The sequence below is a fragment of the Lepidochelys kempii genome, chromosome 25, assembly GCF_965140265.1.
Source record: "Lepidochelys kempii isolate rLepKem1 chromosome 25, rLepKem1.hap2, whole genome shotgun sequence".
NCBI lineage: Eukaryota > Metazoa > Chordata > Testudines > Cheloniidae > Lepidochelys > Lepidochelys kempii.
This window is the reverse complement of record NC_133280.1, coordinates 16,915,410-16,936,553: the sequence shown is the minus strand read 5'-3', so window position 1 is coordinate 16,936,553 and position 21,144 is coordinate 16,915,410. Positions and strand designations below refer to the sequence as shown.

Sequence of the window (21,144 nt, the reverse complement as noted above, 5' to 3'; positions counted from 1 at the left end):
AGATAATCCACATCAGAAGGAACAATTTGATCAAGTTGTACTCAAAACCAGGTCTTAAATTAATTTCATCTGTCATTTTGTGGCTCAGTCACACCTGGCTTTGCTAAATCACCTTGCCCTGAAGTTCCTTATAATCCATTTAGTTTTGACTAAACTGTCCAGTGACACCTAGTTTTTTTCCTGAATTGTATGGAATCATGTCCTCTTACCTCAATAATAACACTACTACGGACATAGTCTATCCCAACTGGGGTCCTTTTGTCCAAGTAATTGTCCTCTGAGTGCTTGCCATTCTTCAGGATCTGCATCCCATCCTGGCAGCAGTTTGTTCCATCATAAGCAAATGCTTTTGCTAAGTGAAAGAAAGAAAAGAGGAAGCAGGGATTTAAATGTAGTATTCAGAGTAACAGCCGTGTTAGTCTGTATTCGCAAAAAGAAAAGGAGGACTTGTGGCACCTTAGAGACTAACCAATTTATTAGAGCATAAGCTTTCATGGGTTACAGCCCACTTCATAGGATGCATAGAATGGAACATATCGTAAGAAGATATATATACACATACAGATAAGTTGGAAGTTGCCATACAAACTGTTTCAGAGTAACAGCTGTGTTAGTCTGTATTCGCAAAAAGAAAAGGAGTACTTGTGGCACCTTATAGACTAACCAATTTATTTGAGCATAAGCTTTCGTGAGCTACAGCTCACTTCATCGGATGTGAGAGGCTAATTAGTTAAGATGAACTATGATCAGCAGGAGAAAAAAACTTTTGTAGTGACAATCAAGATGGCCCATTTAGACAGTTGACAAGCAGGTGTGAGGATATTTAACTTTAGGGAAATAGATTCAATAAGTGTAATGACCCAGCCACTCCCAGTCTCTATTCAAACCCAAGCTAATGGTATCTAGTTTGCATATTAATTCAAGTTCAGCAGTTTCTCACTGGAGTCTGTTTTTTAAGCTTTTCTGTTGCAAAATTGCCACCCTTAAATCTTTTACTGAGTGGCCAGAAAGGTTGAAGTGTTCTCCTACCAGTTTTTGAATGTTATGATTCCTGATGTCAGATTTGTGTCCATTTATTCTTTTGCGTAGAGACTTCCAGCTTATCTGTATGTATATATATTTCTTCTTACTATATGTTCCATTCTATGCAAGCGATGAAGTGGGCTGTAACCCACGAAAGCTTATGCTCTAATAAATTTGTTAGTCTCTAAGGTGTCATAAGTACTCCTAAAAGAAAAGGATGAAGTGAGCTGTAGCTCACGAAAGCTCATGCTCAAATAAATTGGTTAGTCTCTAAGGTGCCACAAGTACTCCTTTTCTTTTTGCGAAGACAGACTAACACGGCTGTTACTCTGAAACCTGTCATAAGTACTCCTGTTCTTTCTATAAATAAAAGTCACTTATAGTTGTAGGGTCATATTATGCTCAGTCCATAAATATTTGGACAACCTCTGGGTATTGGGGAAAGTCTTTACTAATCCTAAAAGATTCATAAATTTTCGCACCAGTGATTATTTACCTGAATGGGTGTACAGGATTGTGGATTATTCATTAGTCTCCTATTTTAAATTTTCAGTCATTCAAGCAGTAACTACACAACACAACAGGTGACCACACATCACAAATAACAAATAGTGAAGTCGAAGGGAATAGCCTGAAGTTTGTTCACACAAACTTCTGAGTAAATCCTTATGTAGGATCCATTTATAGAAAATTGGGATCAGCTCACAAAGAGGAAAAAAGGGCTAAATCTGCAGGAAGTATTATTCACAGTGAATGATTCAGCCAGCTCTGAACCTGAGGGGATCTTCTGCAGTGAGGAGAAGGGGAATGCTTTGCAAAATTCCATCAGGCACTCCAGCACTGAAGGATTTATAACTCTACAGTACCTGTGATGTTGCTCAGTCCAAGCTCACTGAAGGACAAGACTATGGAGGTGGGTTTGGCCTTTCCAGGGGCTACACACTTCTTTCTTGTCAGATGGTGTTTCCCAGGATGTCCCACAAACCTTATGCCTTTTGGAACTGAAATCTTCACATGAACCTGTGAAAACAATTATTTAATTGCATTTGATGCAAATCAGACTAGTAATAATGACAGAAACTGACACAAAACCCAAAGATCACAGCATGTTCAACAAACACATAACATACATGTCACATTAATCAAATGTATTTCTTAGAAGAGCTTTAAATGGCAGATTTAGCTTCAGTGCAGTGACTCGATAAATTGTAAAGGGATGTATGTTGACTTTACTTGTGTATGTTCATTTCTAAATCTAACCATCTATACCTGGCTTATGATTGTAGAAGAGCACTGGAGCCAGAAAGAGCATGCATTTGAAAAAGGTCTAGGTTTAGGAAAGAGAGCTTCTCAAATGTCCATGTGTAGCAGGTATCTCATCTCTGATAAACTACTTAAAGCAATTTTCTAACTAAGAATCAAGCTCTTCACCACGCTTCAATGGGAATTTTCCGATAGTCTCCCAAAGACTTTTTCACTTTTTGGGTTTTAAAGTGTTGCAAGGACCATTCAGGATGTTGCACTTGTCAAAAGAAAAGAAAATAAAGCAGCTACTTTCACTAATAGTACAAACTAATATATTCTTCTCTCTTAGTATGTATATTGCACTCATCTCATGGCATCCAAATACCTTATTGACCACGAATCTGCAATCACAATGCCTAGAACACGATCCTTGACGACAGAACCAAATTCAGTGTCTTGGCAATGAGTGAAAAATAAATAAAATAAAGATGCTATTACCTCTATGCAGACAGCCAGGTAATTGTAGACAGTCAGTGGGATTTTGGTCTGCTCCCCACGGATGACATGATAGGGCAGGGTGAAATCGATGAAGAAGGGTTTGAATGTCTTCAGTTCTGTTTGTTTGGCAAGTCCCAGCCCTTTCTTCTCAGACAGGCCCACAGCCTCTGTTATCCATGTAGTGATGGAGTCAGGCACTTCCACATCCAGCTGTGCTTCTCCTGATACATCACTGCCAAAAAGAATAAAGGAATAACTTGGGCTGTCCAGCTCAATGAGATACATTTGAACATGGCTCAAGCTCACAGAGCTAAACACTTTGGGGAATTCCCTCCCAATTCAAGCTCATAGTATAGTATAATATATGACTCAGGAGTGTCAGGGCTTTCAGCTACACTTTGCACACCAGGAGATCAAAGGCCGCAAAGCTGGATTCTCCTCTTGCTAGAGGTCAGCTGTTTTGGGAACCTCTGCTGTAACCAAGAGATGTATGCACATGGAGCAGGTGAGCAGTTACTAGCTAGTATGCAGTACAGTTGGTAACATGGCATCTAACTTCTAAATCCTTCCTGGATTAAAAGCTTTACAGGCATTTTCTCCCAGGCAATAGAAACACTTTCCTTAGAGGCAAAGGTCTGTATTAAGTAAGAAATAGAAGGAGTAAATTGGTTTATCCAACTACTAGTGAAATAAAAGTAGTCTTTGTTGGAACCTGTTATACTTGCTATGTACAGTGCCACATCGGAAACTCTGTCTATCATAGTGCGTCTGTCCCAATATTCTGCCATCTAACATTCTTCATGCTTTGTTAAAATCAGGATTCAACATCATCCTGCAGCATTCGCTCCCTTTCTCCCACAAAGGAGCTTTGGCCATGACTGAAAGGACGGACAGACAGTTTCTTCTAAAGCAAGAACAAAAGCTATTTCATGGCTCAGTTAGCAGGGTGATTGGTGCCATTACAAGTACACACTGAAGGAGGCTCTCTCTGGAGTTCTTATTTCCTTCCCAGAGTCTGATGCACATGCTGCTAGTTCTAGCACCTTTTGAGAAGAACTTACATCTCAGCTGGCATGTTACTAGGAGAATGAGAGAGAATAAGCACAGGTGGTAATCTCGGCATATCATGCTGCCGTCTCACAACACGATACCTGCTGATTCACTGGGGATATCCCAGAAGAGACTTAAGTACAAAGAGTTCAACACTCCTATTCCGCATGGGCTAGCCAAGTTTTAAAACTGATGAAGCATGTATTTTAATATGTTCTTTATAGACAGCTTTTAAGTCATTTTATATGATGCTGTGTTAACACCACAGTTAGGAAATGAGGCAGAGTATTGTGTATTGGTTTGTATGACTCCAAGTATTAAAAGTTAAATTGGGCTTTGCATTAACTTGAGTGTTTAAAATTACCTTTGTTTCAAAAGAAAGAAATATTGCATTTCAGAAAAGAACCATCAATTAATGGGATTGGGAAGTGCCTGGAACTTGATTAGCTAATGACTGTTACACAAGTGACCAAGGCTACAAACAGATTTCAGGTTACTTTTCTATTTGTTGCAGTCATGCAGTTGCCATTGAAGAAAGAGAGAGAGAAAAACAAAGGGCCAATAAAAGCCCTAAATCAGAAGAGTTCTTTGAGTTCTTCAGCAGATACTTAAACCAGTTGTATTGACTATGGAGGTCTTAAAAAGCAGCCAAATACAAAAATATATTGTAAAATGGAATGAGAGATTATCTCTTGATTGAAGCTGCTATCTAATTGGATAGTTTTGTTCTTTAATATAGTAATATTTGTGTAAATGATTGTTTCTATCCTTTAGTTATCAGAAATATTTAACTGGTAACCTAACTGATAGTGCCAGTTAAATATTGCCCTGTTAACTGAGTTAAATACTCTGATCATATTTGCCACATTTCACAATAGAATTAGGTACCCAAAGAAACAAGAACAACGCTGAACTGAACAGTCAATGAAAAATTGCAGATGGGTGAAGTGAAGGAAGCTTAACCTGCTGCTCAGATCCCCTCAGCATTTTGCAGACATGGAGCCTCTATGGAAATCCCAATAGGGAAACATTAACACAAAACAAATGGATCAAGAAAACCTAGACTCAGTGTGTCCTTGGTAATCCCATGTGCTATGGTCAGCCAGTCTCTAGTGCCCTGTCCTGTGAAGACAGCCCTCCAGATCAAATTACAGAGAATAGCACAGGGACCTTCCTATTATTCAGAGCCTGGGAAATTCACTTGGCTCAGCAGCTCCATATTATTTTAACCTCTTTCAAGCACATTATTTTCTTAACATCTAATAAAAAGTTTGCAACCATAATAAGAGCTGGAAAGTTGGTACCTGCAACATAAACCATAGCCCGGAGAATCAGCGGAAGTGCATCCCAGCTTCAGAGCTGGCAGCATTCCAGTCTCTTTAACCAGACAATTTGTTGCAGCTGATATTCTTTCCACTGGGATTTCAGCCCATAACCAGCATTAACATATTATTTTCACACATGAGGGTACTTACTCTTCTGGGCGAGGGGCCAAGGTATACACATATTTCCAGCCATTAGACACTTCAACTAGGCTCTAGGAATTTTTAGAATCAGTTTGGGAAGTTGACATTAGACATTGTTTCTTTTTTAAGAAGTGTATATTTTAATTATAAATTATAGAAGAAAAAATTCTTAATATTCAAGGGAGTGGAAATCAGACAATGTTTGACTCAGTTATTTATAGTGAAATGAAGGGGAGAAAAATGCATCTGCAACTTTTTATTCCACAATCTCCCACTTATGATTAACTGGGCTTCGGCAGGCTGGGGCAAACTGGCACTTCTAGAATTCTTTGTGTATTTTTACAAAGCATATTTCATGCTCAATTGAACATATTTGAATACACTTGCTGAAAATTCCTGTCAAATTTAATTTATAAACATTTACTGGGAGTGAAGTTTACTTGCAAACTTGGAGAAGCCCTTGAAAATCTGCCTCACATTTCCTATCCCTAGCTTTACTGCTTCTGGGCGGGATTAGTTATCTATTTATTAATTTTTGTGGCAATGGCTGTGCCAGAAACAGGCTGTAATTTACTGGGCAAGGAGTTTGGATTATTTTGGGGATACCCCTACACAAAATGGAAAGTGAAAGGAGGGGCTTTGTGCAGTGTTAGGTTGACATGCCAAATCAATGTAGAGAGCTCACTTAGCGCTCAGCAATATTGAGCAAGGACTTTAGAGACATAACTGTCCAGGCCATATCTCAACACATCACACACAGAAAGTAGCAAAAATAAAAAACACATCAATTTGGGCTCCTTGTCACAGTAATCCATGGGAGCCTTGAAAAATAACCTTCCGTGACCCTGCCCATGCCGGTGGATGGGCAAAGGAATTTTCTTGAATTAGGCTTCAATGACAATACTTATTTCCTCCTTAGAGATGCTCAGTGCTGTCCACACATTTTGAAGGATGTCTCACACTACTCCAGCATCCTGATAGGATGAACCTAGGGTGACCAGATGTCCCGATTTTATAGATACAGTCCCGATTTTTGGGTCTTTTTCTTATATAGTCTCCTATTGCCCCCTACTTCCTGACCCGATTTTTCACATTTGCTGTCTGGTCACCCTAGATGGACCACATCCTAGTAGAGAGCTTGTCTCATGGAAACCTTTCACCACATTAACGATAATGCAGACCATCTCTCCTTGCATTCACATCTGCATAACATTCCTGGGGCAACTGCAGCAATTGCTCACATGAGGAATTAATACTAGGGGAGTACTTAACATGTTTTTAGCTTTTTTTAACACAGGTTAACAAATGGAAACAAAGACCTACTATCATGTGATCTAGTAGCTCTCTGCAGATTACCAGCAAAGTGTTCTGCAGGCCACCAACTGGCTCACAGACAGCATTTTGACAAGTACAGCACAACTTTATAGTGAACAACCTACGTGCATGATCCACAGAGATGTTATTAGCCAACAAATAGTGTCATGTGTTTCATTTCTAGATTTCACTAGAGATTAAATCCCAGGTGTATCTGCAAATCAGTCTGGCCACTGGCACGGAGTGAGCAAAAGCTAGAAGCTAGTCTACATGGCAGCCCATGGTTGCTGTTCCTGTGCCCTCTTTGCGGTTAGAATCCTCCGTTTATGACACCATGGTGAGTTGCTATGGGGAAGACAGTGCTGTCACAGACAGTTCTGACCTCAGGTGTGGGAATAAGCTTCAAGAATAGATTCTGGGGAATAGATTCTGTTATAAAGAATAGATTCTGGGGAAAGTATGGTAAAAGGCAGAGGATATGGTTGCAGCACATAACTGTCATGTAGGGACATTAATCTCCAGGTGAACTAAAATCTCCACAGGATTCTGCACAAACCACTGGATACCAGCAGAAAAGTTCCCCGTAGATACCTGACATTGAGGCAGTGCCAAATCCATGTTTCAGGGAAGAATGTTCTTTTTTTCTTCTCTGCTCTAAGACAAGAAACAAATCCTCAGCAATAAACTATTTTAATGAGACAGAGGGTTACAAGAAAAGGATAAAGAAATTAATGATATCACTTGAATCCAGCTCATATCTTGACCCAGGAGCATGGTAATCACCACAATTAGACAAACCAAGGGTCCACTAGTAGGATATTATTTAAAATAATAAGTAATAATAAATAATACTTCTCTCTTTATACAGCACTTTTCCTCAGTAGATCTCAAAGCGCTTCACAATCTGTAATAGCAGCAAAGAGTCCTGTGGCACCCTCTGCCGTTTTTACAGATCCAGACTAAAACGGCTACCCCTCTGATACTTGACAATCTGTAATGTATTTATCCCCACAATTCTCCTGTGAATCCCCATTTCCCAGATGGGAACTGAGGAACAGAGAGGCTAAATGACATACCCAAGGCTACATATGAAAACTGTGGAGAAGCAGGGAATTGAATCTGTGTCTCCCATATATATTATATATAGGTATATTGTTATATTTGGAAATACATATAATATATTTATGTGTGTGTACGTGTATACACACACACTTACACTTATTTATTTATTTTCAAATATAACAATGTACCTATCAAAACATTCTGGGTATAAGAATAAAATACATAAAACCATTAGCTCAAAATACATTGTGAGTTCTTTTGTACAATTACCCCAATCTCCAGGCAAAAAGGCTGAGAGAAGAGGAATAACATGTATCTTTTAATGTCAATGATCATCCTCTTTTTTTTAGGTTATGGAAAGGGGGCAGACAGGCTTCCCCAAACTGGCCTATTTTGTAGTACAGGGATCGGCAATCTTTGGCATTCGGCCCGCCAGAGTAAGCCCCCTGGTGGGCCGGGCCAGTTTGTTTACCTGCCACGTCCGCAGGTTCGGCCGATCGCAGCTCCCACTGGCCGTGGTTCACCGCTCCAGGCCAATGGGGGCTGCGGGAAGTGGCATGGGCCGAGGAATGAGCTGGCTGCCGCTTCCCACAGCCCACATTGGCCTGGAGCAGCGAACCATGGCAGGTGGGAGCTGCGATCAGCCGAACCTGCGGACATGGCAGGTAAACAAACCGGCCCGATTACCCTGGCGGGCCATGTGCCAAAGGTTGCCGATCCCTGTTGTAGTAGTTACTATTTTATATTCCTCTCCCATATCTCCTCTTGTCATTCCCTTGCCACATTGACTAGTCCTTGTCTCTGCATCCTCGCATTGTACAGTCTCCTTCTTTCTTCCTTCCCCTGATGCCTCTGTTTCCATTATCATCCTCTGGATCTTTTCTGAGTCTCCTGAAGCTATTTTGATATGAGGGGGACAAGCACTTAGTGGAGAATCCAAGAGGACATACTGTCAATTTACAGCATTATCATACTTTCCCTTCTTTCCCTCATCCCTTCTTCATACAGTCTGGCATCTCGCTTGCTTTAACTACCCACTGCATACCGAGCTGGTATGTGTCTACATTGTCCAGAATGATGTTGAGCTGTCTTTCCTAAGAAGCGACAATTAATGCAGAGCCAGTCAGTGTGTGCAAGGAGTTTAACTGGTCTTTCCAAGGTGCATTATTTTGTACTGGTCTATGCTGAAGTCCATCTACCGCTGTGTTGTCCAGTTACCTAGTTCTGTTAGTTCTTTCTGGACACTCTCACAATTTTCTCTCCCCTTGACTAACCTGAGGAGTTTCCTGATAAAACAGAGCAGTGAGAAATATTGTACTCAGTGTGAATTACAAACACACACAAAACCTTACAGAATGTTACCTGGGTACAATCTTAGAATGCATGGTAGCTACCAGAGTCCCAGTGTGTGGCTGAAAGGCTGGCACGGCCTCATCTGTGTACATGCCTCCATTCTGTCTGTGGTTTAGACTGACTAAATCAGTCATCACAACCAAACCAGTTTCCTAGACAACAACAAAAAACAACAACCCAACAATAAAGAAACATTCTACATGCACAACTGTGAACTTTCCCAAATGGCATCAGCTTGTCCAAAGTATTTATAGAGAAAAAACTAATTTGAATTTTTAAAAAAGTTTTACGGAAAATAAAAATGGCTGGCAACTTTTTTGGGGGGCGGGAGGGGATGGACATGGAGGGAAGCAGACTCCCCAGAGAGTTCTGGGAATGTTTGGAAAATGCATTTCACAAATATCTAACAGAAGCAGGTGTATGTATAATTTTCAAGTAACTGTAGGTGAAAAATTAAACATGGCTAGGTTTTATATATACACACACATATACATATACACTTACACACACATATTAGGAGATATACCTACAACTATAGTTCCTTTCTGCTCTAGAAGGTTTAATCACAGGTCATAGGAGGAGTTTATCCTTCTTTAAAAACTCCCAAATTGTTCTGTCTCTACCCCACCCCTTTAGTTACCAGGAGACTCTCACCCTGGATATCACAAACCCAGTTCCATTAGGGACACAAGGCAGAATAGAAGCTGCCCACATAATTTTACAATAAAAAACAAAGGGGATGAGAAAATTGTCTGTCAACTCTACTTACTTTTGTGCATTTATTTTTAAGATAACCAGCATGTGACCCTGCAGTTGTGACCTTGAGATACATGTGCTCCTGTGTCCAGGCACCAAAGGGAACACATGCTTTGTTTTCTTTTAGATCTGATTATTATTTAAAATAATTTATATAGCTCCATAATCATACACAGCAATTTACAAGCACATACATGGGCCCTGCCCCAAGACCATATACCCTGGAGAGGAAAGAGGAGAGGAAGACAAGAAAAAACAGTTCAGGACAAGAAGAACAAGAGTGGATTCCTGCAGAAGCAGGTGTAAAGAAAGGATTAGAAATGAGCTGGTGGGTAAGAAAGGGAAAACGCGTTGGTGGATAGGGCAGGAGACTGTTGAGGGTAAGGGCAGAACAACAAAAGCCTTTAAACCAAGTATGTGGAAAGGAGACAAAAGGAGCAGGAAACCAAGAGAGTTAGGATGACCACAGGGAGCAAGGAGCAGGATTTCGGGGTGGGAGGTACATAGGTGCTGGAACTAGGGGTGTTGGATTGAAATGGTTTGCATCATATACAGGGTTTACAGTTTGGTTCAATGGCTCTCAGCACCCCCACTATACAAATTGTGCCAGCCCCCCTGGAGGTAAAGGAATGAGAGCAGAGATATAGGCAAGGATGAGACTATGTGCAGCCATAATAGGGACAGCAGAAATGGGAACCCAGCACGCTGACAGTGGAGACCCGTACAAAATTTAGATGATCTCTGTTTACACCAAGACCTGACTCCCCTGTCTGGAGACGGGTAGGATTTATCAGAATTTAATTTCTCTCTTCTTGTTCTTTAGTGGACAGAGTGGTACAGTCAGGCATGTTTTTATGGACAGGATCACATCTCATTATGTCAAGGGACATGTACATTTCCCACCAGAATTAATGTCAGGAGTCATTATGCCATCACTTGAAGTCAGCAGGAGAATAGGCCCCAATAGACCTCATGCCAATTAGTGCTTATCATGAGCAAGCTTATCTTAAAAGACTTAGTTAGAAGATACCCATAGGTCTGCACCTTCATTCCTTTTCTAATTCAAACATTAGTAAACTTCAGGAAAATTTTTCCTAAAAAAACTCTCCTTTACAGAGCAGGAAGTTTTGCTAATTGTTACCGATGCTCTCTCTCTCTAAGCATCTATATACATAGCATTCATTGCTATACTCTCTATGGGTCAGATTAAAAAAAAAAGACAACAACTCCCATTATGACACTTGTGGCCCAGATCTAATGTACTGAGCTTTTTTGAAAGTCTGGCCTAAGATCTGAACGTATCACACAGAAAGTTGACAGAGAAGTCAGAGTGAGAGCACAGGTGGATGTTTCTTACCGTAAATGCAAAGCGGGCATCTTTGGTGATATCCCAGTGCCAGGGGAAGACAGAGGAGCGTCGTCGTCTGCGTGAGGACATGCCCGGCCACCAGAAATGCCCTTCTTCCTTGGGAGCCCCAAAGGCATCAGAAACATCATACTCTGCCAGCTCCTGGAAAACCTGAACAGAGAAGAGAGAAGTTGCCATCACATCTCTAAGTACACTGTGCTTCACTGCAGCTCCCTGTTCATTGAGTGGATAGGTCGGAGTGCCAGGAAAGAACGAGACAGAGCCTTGACCTCTATCTCACCTGGGTGGACGTCAGCTGAAAACCTGTCTTGAGAAGGTAGACACTCTTATCCACTGTGGCAATGCAGACACAGCTTCCCTTCGCGGCTTTAACCCTGAGGTTCACAACATCACCAGGCCTTGTCTCATTCGCTGAAAGTGCCACTGACACCTAGGTATTTAAAAAAACCCTCATTATTTCACATAATGTTCAGATGACAAAACTACAAAGAGTAACAAGAGAGGCCATCCTCTCCACTGGCAGTGTTGCGGATACCTGGTTTTCAAAGGAGGACTTGACAGTGAATTGCAAACTGTCTGTGACCCCTTCTCCATTCTCCCTGACGTAATACACCAAGAGACGGCCCAGAGGAGCCATGCTGTGAGCCACCACAAAATGGAGGAAGGTCATGCAGACTTCAACCTCTGCTGCAGGGGGGTTGGTAGGTGCTAAATGACAAATTGTACAAAGCACATAGTTATTTGTCAAAGGCAGTGTCCCCCACCCATGACTACTACCAGACCTGGTGTCCTCCCCTGCAGCCCCCATATCTGCTACCAGGTCCGGCGTCTGCCCATGTCTCACCCCCACGCACTACCAGGCTCAGTCTCCTTCTCCCCAGTCAAGTGCTAACAGGCCCAGCATCCATCTGAACCTCCTCCCCCATCCACAACATCCCTCTGTGCCTCCTGCCACATAAGAACGGGCATACTTAGTCAGACCAATGGTCCATCTAGCCCAGTATCTTGTCTTCCAATAGTAGCCAGTGCCACATGCTTCAGAGGGAATGAACAGAACAGGGTGATTATTGAGTGATCCATCCCCTGCTGTCCACTCCCAGCTACTGGCAGTTACAGGCTAAGGACACCGAGAGCATGGGGTTGCATTCCTGACCAGCTTGGCTAATAGCCACTGATGAACCTATTTTCCATGAACTTATCTAATTCTTTTTTTAACCCAGTTATACTTTTGGCCTTCATAACATCCCCTTGTAACGAGTTTCACAGGTTGCCTGTGCATTGTGTGAAGAAATATTTCCTTATGTTTGTTTTAAACTTGCTGCCTATTAATTTCATTGGGTGACCCCTGGCTCTTGTGTTATGTGAACGGGTAAATAACACTTCCTTATGCACTTTCTCCACACCATTCATGATTTTATAGACCTCTATCATATCCCCCCGAGTCTTCTCTTTTCCAGGCTGAAAAGTCACAGTCTTTTTAGTCTCTCCTCATATGGAAGCTGTTTCATACCCCTAAATCATTTTTGTTGCCCTTCTCTGTACCTTTCCAACTCTAATATGTCTTTTTTGAGATAGGGTGATCAGAACTGCATGCAGTATTCAAGGTGGGGGTGTACCATGGATTTATATAGGGGAATTATGATATTTTCAGTCTTATTAACTATCCCTTTCCTAATAGTTTCTAATATTGTTAGCTTTTTTGACTGCCGCTACACATTAAGCAGATGTTTTCAGAGAAGTATCCATAACTCCAAGATCTCTTTCTTGAGTAGTACCAGGTAATTTAGTCCCCATTACTTTTTATGTATCATTGGCTTTATATTTTCCAATGTGCATTACTTTGCATTTATTAACACTGAATTTCATCTGCCATTTTGATGCCCAGTCACCCAGTTTTGTGAAATCCCTCTGTAATTCTTTGCAGCCTGCTTTGGACTTAACTATCCTAAGCAATTTTGTATCCTCTGCAAATTTTGACACCTCACTGTTTACCCCTTTTTCCAGATCATTCATGAATATGTTGAACAGCACTGGTCCCAGTACAGATCCCTGGGGGACATCACTATTTACCTCTCTCCATTTTGAAAACCCCTCCGTGTTACACAGCCCAGCATCCTTCCCCCATCCTGCCTTGAGCATTACCAAGCCCAGCATCTCTTTCCCGTCATGTACTACCTGTGCCAGCATCCTTTTCCCTCCACATCTCCAACTGCTACTAGGCCCAGCATCCCTGGTCACTTTCCCCCACAGCACTACCAGGCCTGGCGTCCTTCCTCCTATCCGAGTGCTACCAGGCCTAGCAGTCCCATCCCTACCACCCCAGCACTGCCAGGCACAGCATAGCCCATGCCCAAAGCAACATTAGGATAAGAGCAAATTTACCATTTACAGTAAATTAACTTTATATGTCAAAGTGTGCATAAAATTTAATGTGCACCCTTTCACACATTCATTCTGTGCCCTTTAGCATGAGCAAGGAACAGCTAAGGGGCTTAAAAATAAGCAGGTTTGTCTGCTCTAAGAGGGAAGCCCTCATTCTAGATAAGGGGGCGGATTAGCACTTTTGTTGCTAGGTTAAGATTTTAGCTACTGACCTGTTCCTGGCAAATGAGTGACATGGATGTTCTTATCAAAGGGGAAGGTGGCTCTTTTGCTTCTTTGCTGTGTGATGTTACCAGGCTGCAGCCCTGAAAGGACAATATTACCTCGCGATGCAACTTCGTAATGTAGAGTGAAATTACATGGACACGTGGACTTCACGGCGATCTGGGCCTCCTCTCCCACCTGGGGAAAGAGACACAGCAGCCAGGGGTCAGGTTTGTTATAATGAACACTTCAGACCCTTCTTATTATCTGTAAAGCACAGAACTGCAGTTGGGGATGAGCATCACACAGAAGACATGGCCCCTAACCCAAGGAGCTCACAGGATGAAGAGATTGTTATATTCACCCTGAACAGTCTGGTGTATTCCTCCCATGCCAAAGGAGCACCTGTGTGCAGCACTTTGGTCCCTGAGAATCTAACAGGAGGATGAGGAGGAGGAGCTACATGGATTAGTGTAAGGCAGTGTTTCCCAAACTTGGGATGCCACTTGTTCAGGGAAAGCCCCTGGCGGGCTGGGCCGGTTTGTTTACCTGCCGCGTCCACAGGTTCGGCCGATCACGGCTCCCACTGGCCGCAGTTCGCCGCTCCAGGCCAATGGGGGCTGCAGAAAGCAGCAGCTGGTACGTCCCTCAGCCCGCGCCGCTTCCCGCAGCCCCCATTGGCCTGCAGCAGTGAATCGCAGCCAGTTGGTGCCGCGATCGGCCGAACCTGCGGACGCGGCAGGTAAACAAACCGGCCTAGCCCGCCAGGGGCTTCCCCTGAACAAGTGGCATCCCAAGTTTGGGAAACACTGGTGTAAGGAATAAAGGAATATCTGGAATCCTGAGGGTTAAGCACTTTGGCACAGAGAAGCTGTCCGAATGGGTTGAATTTTAGACATCCCTTTACAAGGTTCAGATCTCACAGTAGTGGGAAGGGGGAAGGTGTAATATGCGCTTTGCTGTTTAATTGAGATTACACATGGTGATTACTGTAACGTGCAGATGCGAATTCATACACAACAGGCCCGTCCTGAAATAAATCAGGAAAATCTGAACTGGGAAGAAAGTTCATTTATGATGTTGACTCTATGAGCCACATCAAACAAACAGACAGAAGGAGTGCTTCCCTTTCCCAGGCAGATACACCTAGTATCTGCAAGAGGTTTCAGATCAGAGCCCTTATTTTCTGCGCTGTCTCTGCACCTCCAGTAGGTGGGAAAGAGCAAGCTGTACCCTGCCCAGATCTACTGTCCATACAGGAATTCCCAGGAGGAAGGGAGGGAGTCCTTTGAGGGTTGGCTGTTACCACTGCCATTCACCACAGGATAGGTCAGTCTTAGGCAGCATCTTTTCAAGGTCTGGGAGTCACTGACTTGTCACTGGCTCACAATACCTTCTGTGGGGCAGAGCACTTCATCAGCAGGACAAGCGTCCTCCTTTTGGGATTTGGGAATTAATATGTGTTATTGTGAGGCCACATTTCCCCACACTCAGCACCATCTGCAGCTCCCAGCTACCCTCACCCATTTAAGGTACAATATAATGTTCAATTAATGCTAAAAATGGAGTAACAAACCTGAATCCCAATGAAATATTTTGAGAAGCCTCTCTCTTAAGTGCTAATAGTCCCACCTCCCTACTGCATGCACATGGTGCAAACCAAAACAGTGGCACAGGGAAGTGAAAAGCTACCAAATGGTTAAGTGCAGTCAAAATGCAGAAGGGTCCAGAGAGAAGAGCCTTGTGATGTTAAATATTTGAGGCATTTAGAGTTCCAGAGAGCAAAATGATGAAACTGTTCATGAAAAAAATATGTAGTTGATTGGAACACCCAGTAAGAACTGGCTGAGCTGAAGAAATGGTTCCCACATCAGCTGGTCACACAATTCCCAGCTTTCCCACAGCAGAATTATTTCTAATCAGGTTATAATAAGAACAATGTGTTCAGATTAGTAGAGTATAATCCCCTTTCCATACCTCAGAAATCTTGTAAAAGATTAATTAGCCATTAAACTGCCATGAAATGCAACCATAAAACTCCTTATTTGGCTACTCTGACTCTGAAACTCAGCCTACCAGGCCTGCTGATGATATAGTAGTAGTCAGATATATGGACCACCAGATCCCAAAGTACTTTACAAAGCAAATATACAAACCCATCACTGACATGCAGTCTCTTCTGGGGTGGAGAACAGAACTTAAATGATGATCAGCACAACAAAAAGGGTGGGAAATTCTGGCTATGGACATATCTACTCTTAGGATACATATCATGAAAACTTTTACACACAGAAGGGAAGCTCAGTTTTTAAGGTCTCCTCCCAAAAGTCACCACCCTCTCTAATAGAAAACTACAAGATGCTCAGTTTATTTACCTTTGGGAGGTAAAGGACTGAAATGATGCTTCTGGGATTCAGACTCTTAATTCCAAGGAGACTAGACAGTTGATTTGAACCAAAATTTTAATATCATTGTCATTTTTACTATCCAATTCATACGGACTTTAGGGTGTGGGGAGCTAGTTTGTGCTCTGAGCTCTGGAGTCCAGTGGGTCTCCACTGGGGATCAAAACTCTCTCTTCACACACCCCTATACTTTAGGAAACATGGTACATTATCGGGGGCAGGTAAGGCTGGCAGCACCATGAGTGAAGTAGCTCATGGCTAAAGATTGGTCAATGTCTAAAGTGAAGCCTCTTAAGGTCTGCCATGGATACAATAATAGGCTATAGCCCCCAGATATATCTGGAAATACTTCATTAGGACAACAAATATGAATGAGCCAAGAAATGCAGAGGTCATCATAATGTAACATGAAGTTGTCCTACCTGGAAAGGCTTGTCTGGTGCTTGGAGCTGGATATGGCACTTGCTAGGTGAGTACCAGCTGCTGATAGACAAGTAGTTTGGCAGATACTGGTCCCCTGCAGGTTTCCCATCAATTGCTGTCACTTTGGTCTTAAGAAAAAATGCATGTGAATGTTATTCACACCTAGAAAGCTGGGCTCCTCTCCCTCCCCATCATGCAGTCCTCACCACCACTCCCACTCCAGACACTGCCCCCTCCCACTTTCTCTTTTGCTATCTTTAAAGTACTGTGATAATACACTCACTTTCTACTGAGATGTTTGAAACTTACTCTTAATGCCACAATGTATTTGATCTACTCAGAGCAGACAACTCTATCCTGTTGTTATTATTATCATCAGTTCTATCAGCAATATGGAGTTGGATAAATATTCACTGCAGTTCAAAGGTGAAAGTTTAAGTCTGAGCTAAAAAGTGTCCCAGTGTCACTACAGAGACAGGGTGGGTGAGATAATACCTTTCATTGTTGGTGAAAGAGACAAGCTTTCAAGCTCACACAGAGCTCTTCTTCAGATCACTGACTGATTTCCCATTTTTAGCACCAATTCACAAAGTGCACGTTTGACAAGATTAGCTTTATTAAAGCCCATTAATCCTATAAAGGGCTTTTACTCACCTCCAGCCAGACATACTGGGCAGCTGTAGGAATAGAGGGGATTTCAAACTCCACCAAGCCACTTCTGGATACCAGTTCACTTGTGTAAACGTTATCCTTTGGAGTTAACTCAGCTTTGATTCGAATTGTGACCTCATCAGCTGGGCTCCCATCAGGGTAAGTGACTTCTACCTAAACAGTCATTTAATTAATAAAACTAGCCCTTTCATGTTATTAGCAATTCCATACAGTTATAAAACTCAGCACCACATAAAAGGAACATCTCAGCACATGGTGTATAATATGTTAGGATAAATTGCCCATATAGCCTTTCTATCAAACACCCTGAGTGTCCCCATATCCTCTACCTTACCTTCCCTTTGTAGGGTAGGCCAGGTTTGAACTGCTTCCTAGTATCCTTGGTGTACTTGATGTCAATCAGCTGTTTCTGAACAGGCGTTGAGTCATCAAACGTGACCTGCTTGCTCCCATCAGAGCTGGTCACAGTGGCCCAAATATTAACCGTGCCTCGGAAATGCTCTGGGACATCAGCTGGCATCATGTCTCTCACACACACATCGAAAACAGCAGAGCCATCAATCTACCAGCCAGGCCAGGGAAGGAAAACATTACTCAGCATGTGCAGTTAAAAAAGTGTTTCTGGTCAAATACAGAACATGGGGCTTGCTTTCTTTGGGGGGTGATGGGGTATTTCTTTGTTTTATTTTAAAGGGTCTTGGGTATGGGGACACATTCCCTAAGGGAAAAAATACCTGTTCATCCATACTCTGTCTTAGCACTGCCCCAACCTCCATCACTCTCACACATTCTCCCCATCAGTATATTCTAAAATACCTAGCACTCCGTTAGCACTATCTCATTAAACACCCCTCCTCCAAATATTGACACAGTCAGATAACATGGGAAATGCTCTTGTATTTTTAGTATGTAGAGCGCAGGTAACACATTTAGACCCTGATTCTGCATCACTGAATCAAAGGAAGCTTTGGTATTGATGTCAAAGGGTGCAGATCAGGCCTTTCTATTGCAGCTGATTTAATGATTCCCCGCACCTCTATGGTTTTGAGGACAGGGTGTCCCACTTCATGCCTGTAGTACCCCACTCCATTTATAGTCATGTTGACAGTTAACTTTCCTGTCACTGGTTTCCCAAACGTGTATCTGAAAGAGAAGAAGCAAGATAATGAAAACCTCAGATTGGCTCCTCTCCATTTCCTTGATTAACCCCATGCTGGACCCACAACGCCTGCATACCTAGAACTCAGAATATAAAAGTCACCACAAGAGGCTATTTCTAAATGTCAATGGTTAATATCTCAGTGAAGGTTTTTACATTAGAAACTTCCAAACAATTGATCTAAACTAAAACTAGACTGAGAACAGAAAGATCCTGTCTCCAGCTTTGCAGGCTTCTGTACACAGTGGCATCCAGACTAACGGAGACTATCTGACTTGAAAGTCAGATTAATCTCAGGCTCCATCTGTTTTATGATTTTTTTTAAACTCAGCACAATCTTCTTCTAATTTCTATATATTTTTTTTCTGTTGAAAAAAACCCAGCATGTAGGCTCCTCCCCAATACAAACATTTCATGTTCATTCTGAGAGGAACAGACAGCTACTTTTAAAAGTTTCAGTGGAAACAGTTCTTTTTAAAATTTAAATAACAGCATCTGCAATTCAGACATAGCAGTCTTATGCCAGCATAACGATGAGAAACAGAAAGTGAAACTGAGCAGTCTAGGACCACTCTCCTAGACAGAGTGAAATGCAAAAAATAAACAAACCGCAGAAATGGTGGAAAGTGCATTCAGTGTTTAAATCATTTCACGTTTAAATTATTATAACAACAAAGATGACTTTTTTCTCCTACCACGCCACTCTGAACTTGAAAAGGGGTCCCTTTAATAGGAAAGTTTATCTGTGCTTAGATGAAAATTTTCTTTCTTTGAGCAATAAGGTCTACAGATTTGTTACAATGGGTACTTCAGCCTGCTTGTAGTTTGAGGGCAGAACTAGACCTGTCAGTCACTGGCAGCAGGGGACTGTCCCACCCACAGAAATTCTGCTCTGACTTCATTGAGACAACTTTCACAGTCAGGGTAATTCTATTCTACTTTTCTAAATTAGGTATATTGTATACTGCATCTTCTCCTGGACAGTAAGGCAACAAGACTTCTACTGAAAAAGAGCATTGGCTAAAGCCTGGATGATCAATATGTACTATTTGATGAATTGGTGGCCACATGGCTGCCAAGCAAATCTCATGACAAGAAATATGATTCTTCTGCCCTCAGATTGTCAGTGTTCCCAGTTCCCACAGAGCAGACTTTGATGCTTGACAAAAGAAAGAGTATTTCTTGCATTTACTTTGGGAATGAATGCTATGACAGTTGTGAGGACTACCTCTCTGAATTAAGAGTACAATACTAGTCTCATCTGAGAGCGCACAACTCCATAAACTCATCTGATTGCAAATAAATAGTTAATTGGAAGTCCACTTTAATGGATAGGAAGTATATGATACCTCCCACAATTACTTAATTGAGAAAGTGTTGTAAGGACCAGAATGAGGTTCCAAAGTTGTGCTTTTTAACTTTGGAGGGGCTGGAATCAGGGGAGGTCTCCTAAGAGGGTATTTAATGTCAGGTTTTGTACAAAACTTTATTTTCTTGAACATAATGAGAATGTTATAGTACAGAGACTTGATCTTTTGCTTGAATGTCCTCAGGTATCCATAGTAGAGGCCTCTTGGAGGAATCCAAGGCTATGTTTCACTTGTTCAATATGGTACTTTTATTTGCTGATTTACTTCTTTTATTTGCTGACTTCCTTCTAGAGTCCAAGAGTGATAATCACTTCATCCCTATATCCATTTTGAACCTAATGTACATATTGCAATAGCAAACTTCCTCTTTGAGGTAGATACACTGAAATATCCAATGTTAGGTGAGTCAGGCTGTAGAGAGCTACAGCCTCTTCAGGCAGAAAGGCATAAACAAACAGTGCCAAGCCCCTCTCTCCTTCCTATCTTTTGTATGGTCCAGGGGAGCAGCAGCAAAGGTGGGGAGGTATATAGCAGAGATCTTGCCCAGCTTTGGAGAGATCATCCCTTACCTCACATCCTAGGTCCTGACATATGGAGAGGCCACAGGGCACTTTATTGTTGTTTGCAGATACCAGAAATCAATCACCAGTCAATCAAAATTACTTTCAATAAATGAGGATACTTCTGGCTGCAGCTTCCACTCTGTTTAATCCAACTTCTGCCATGAAAGCCTTGGTGTTCTTCCAATACCTGCTAAGGGGGTGAGGTAGGAGACACAGACCATTCATTTTGCCTTTGCCATCCTCAGCCTAGCTCGCTCCCTGAAGCCTGCAGGGGCACCAGCTGCCTCAAACACCTCAGAAGTAGAAACAGAGCTGAGGGGAGCATCTCCGCAAATAGCAAATGCAATACTGGGACATGACTAGGAATTAGATGGATCTATTATTGAGCCTAACTGTTTGTCAGAAATTTGAAATAAAGTTTGGAATTTTCCTCAGAAAAGCTCTTCAGCTGGGAAGGATGGATGAGCCACCCGGGGCTGGGGAAGCAAATGAGACAGCAAGGAACTTCAGGAGATGAGGCATTCCTGTGCTGGCAGTGACTGACAGGTCTGGTTTTGCCCCCAAACTGCAGGAAGGCTGAAGTACCCATTGTAACGGATCTGTGGACCTTAGCATGATGACGAATTGCTATGGTGCTAAGCCAAACATCAGAGCAGCTTCCTCCTCTTCCAGAGACTTTATGCATAAAGGATTTGCTCAACACACAGTACAGCATACCATAAGAGATGTGTATGCGATGGAGGAATTAGAAACTTTATTACGGAAGCCAGGAGACCACGGGTATCTGAGCATCACATCCAAATGTGCAGTGACAGGAAAATCATCTGACA

At 42.2% G+C, this 21,144-nt stretch overlaps 1 protein-coding gene across 3 annotated transcripts in view; it reads right to left on the bottom strand.

Annotated features, from left to right (window-relative positions):
* The window catches only part of CPAMD8 (C3 and PZP like alpha-2-macroglobulin domain containing 8), a 91,435-nt gene that overhangs the window by 55,005 nt on the left and 15,286 nt on the right, over nucleotides 1–21,144 (bottom strand). For all 3 annotated transcript variants that reach the window (XM_073324643.1, XM_073324642.1, XM_073324644.1), the window contains 13 exons: nucleotides 18,257–18,365; nucleotides 17,557–17,784; nucleotides 17,205–17,375; nucleotides 16,550–16,678; nucleotides 13,731–13,920; nucleotides 11,672–11,844; nucleotides 11,417–11,566; nucleotides 11,125–11,286; nucleotides 9,021–9,163; nucleotides 7,188–7,250; nucleotides 2,767–2,998; nucleotides 1,890–2,043; nucleotides 210–352 (listed from right to left, as the gene is read on the bottom strand). In XM_073324643.1, coding sequence (XP_073180744.1) covers nucleotides 210–352; nucleotides 1,890–2,043; nucleotides 2,767–2,998; nucleotides 7,188–7,250; nucleotides 9,021–9,163; nucleotides 11,125–11,286; nucleotides 11,417–11,566; nucleotides 11,672–11,844; nucleotides 13,731–13,920; nucleotides 16,550–16,678; nucleotides 17,205–17,375; nucleotides 17,557–17,784; nucleotides 18,257–18,365 — 2,047 coding nt within the window. The remainder of the gene's footprint in view (nucleotides 1–209; nucleotides 353–1,889; nucleotides 2,044–2,766; nucleotides 2,999–7,187; nucleotides 7,251–9,020; nucleotides 9,164–11,124; nucleotides 11,287–11,416; nucleotides 11,567–11,671; nucleotides 11,845–13,730; nucleotides 13,921–16,549; nucleotides 16,679–17,204; nucleotides 17,376–17,556; nucleotides 17,785–18,256; nucleotides 18,366–21,144) is intronic.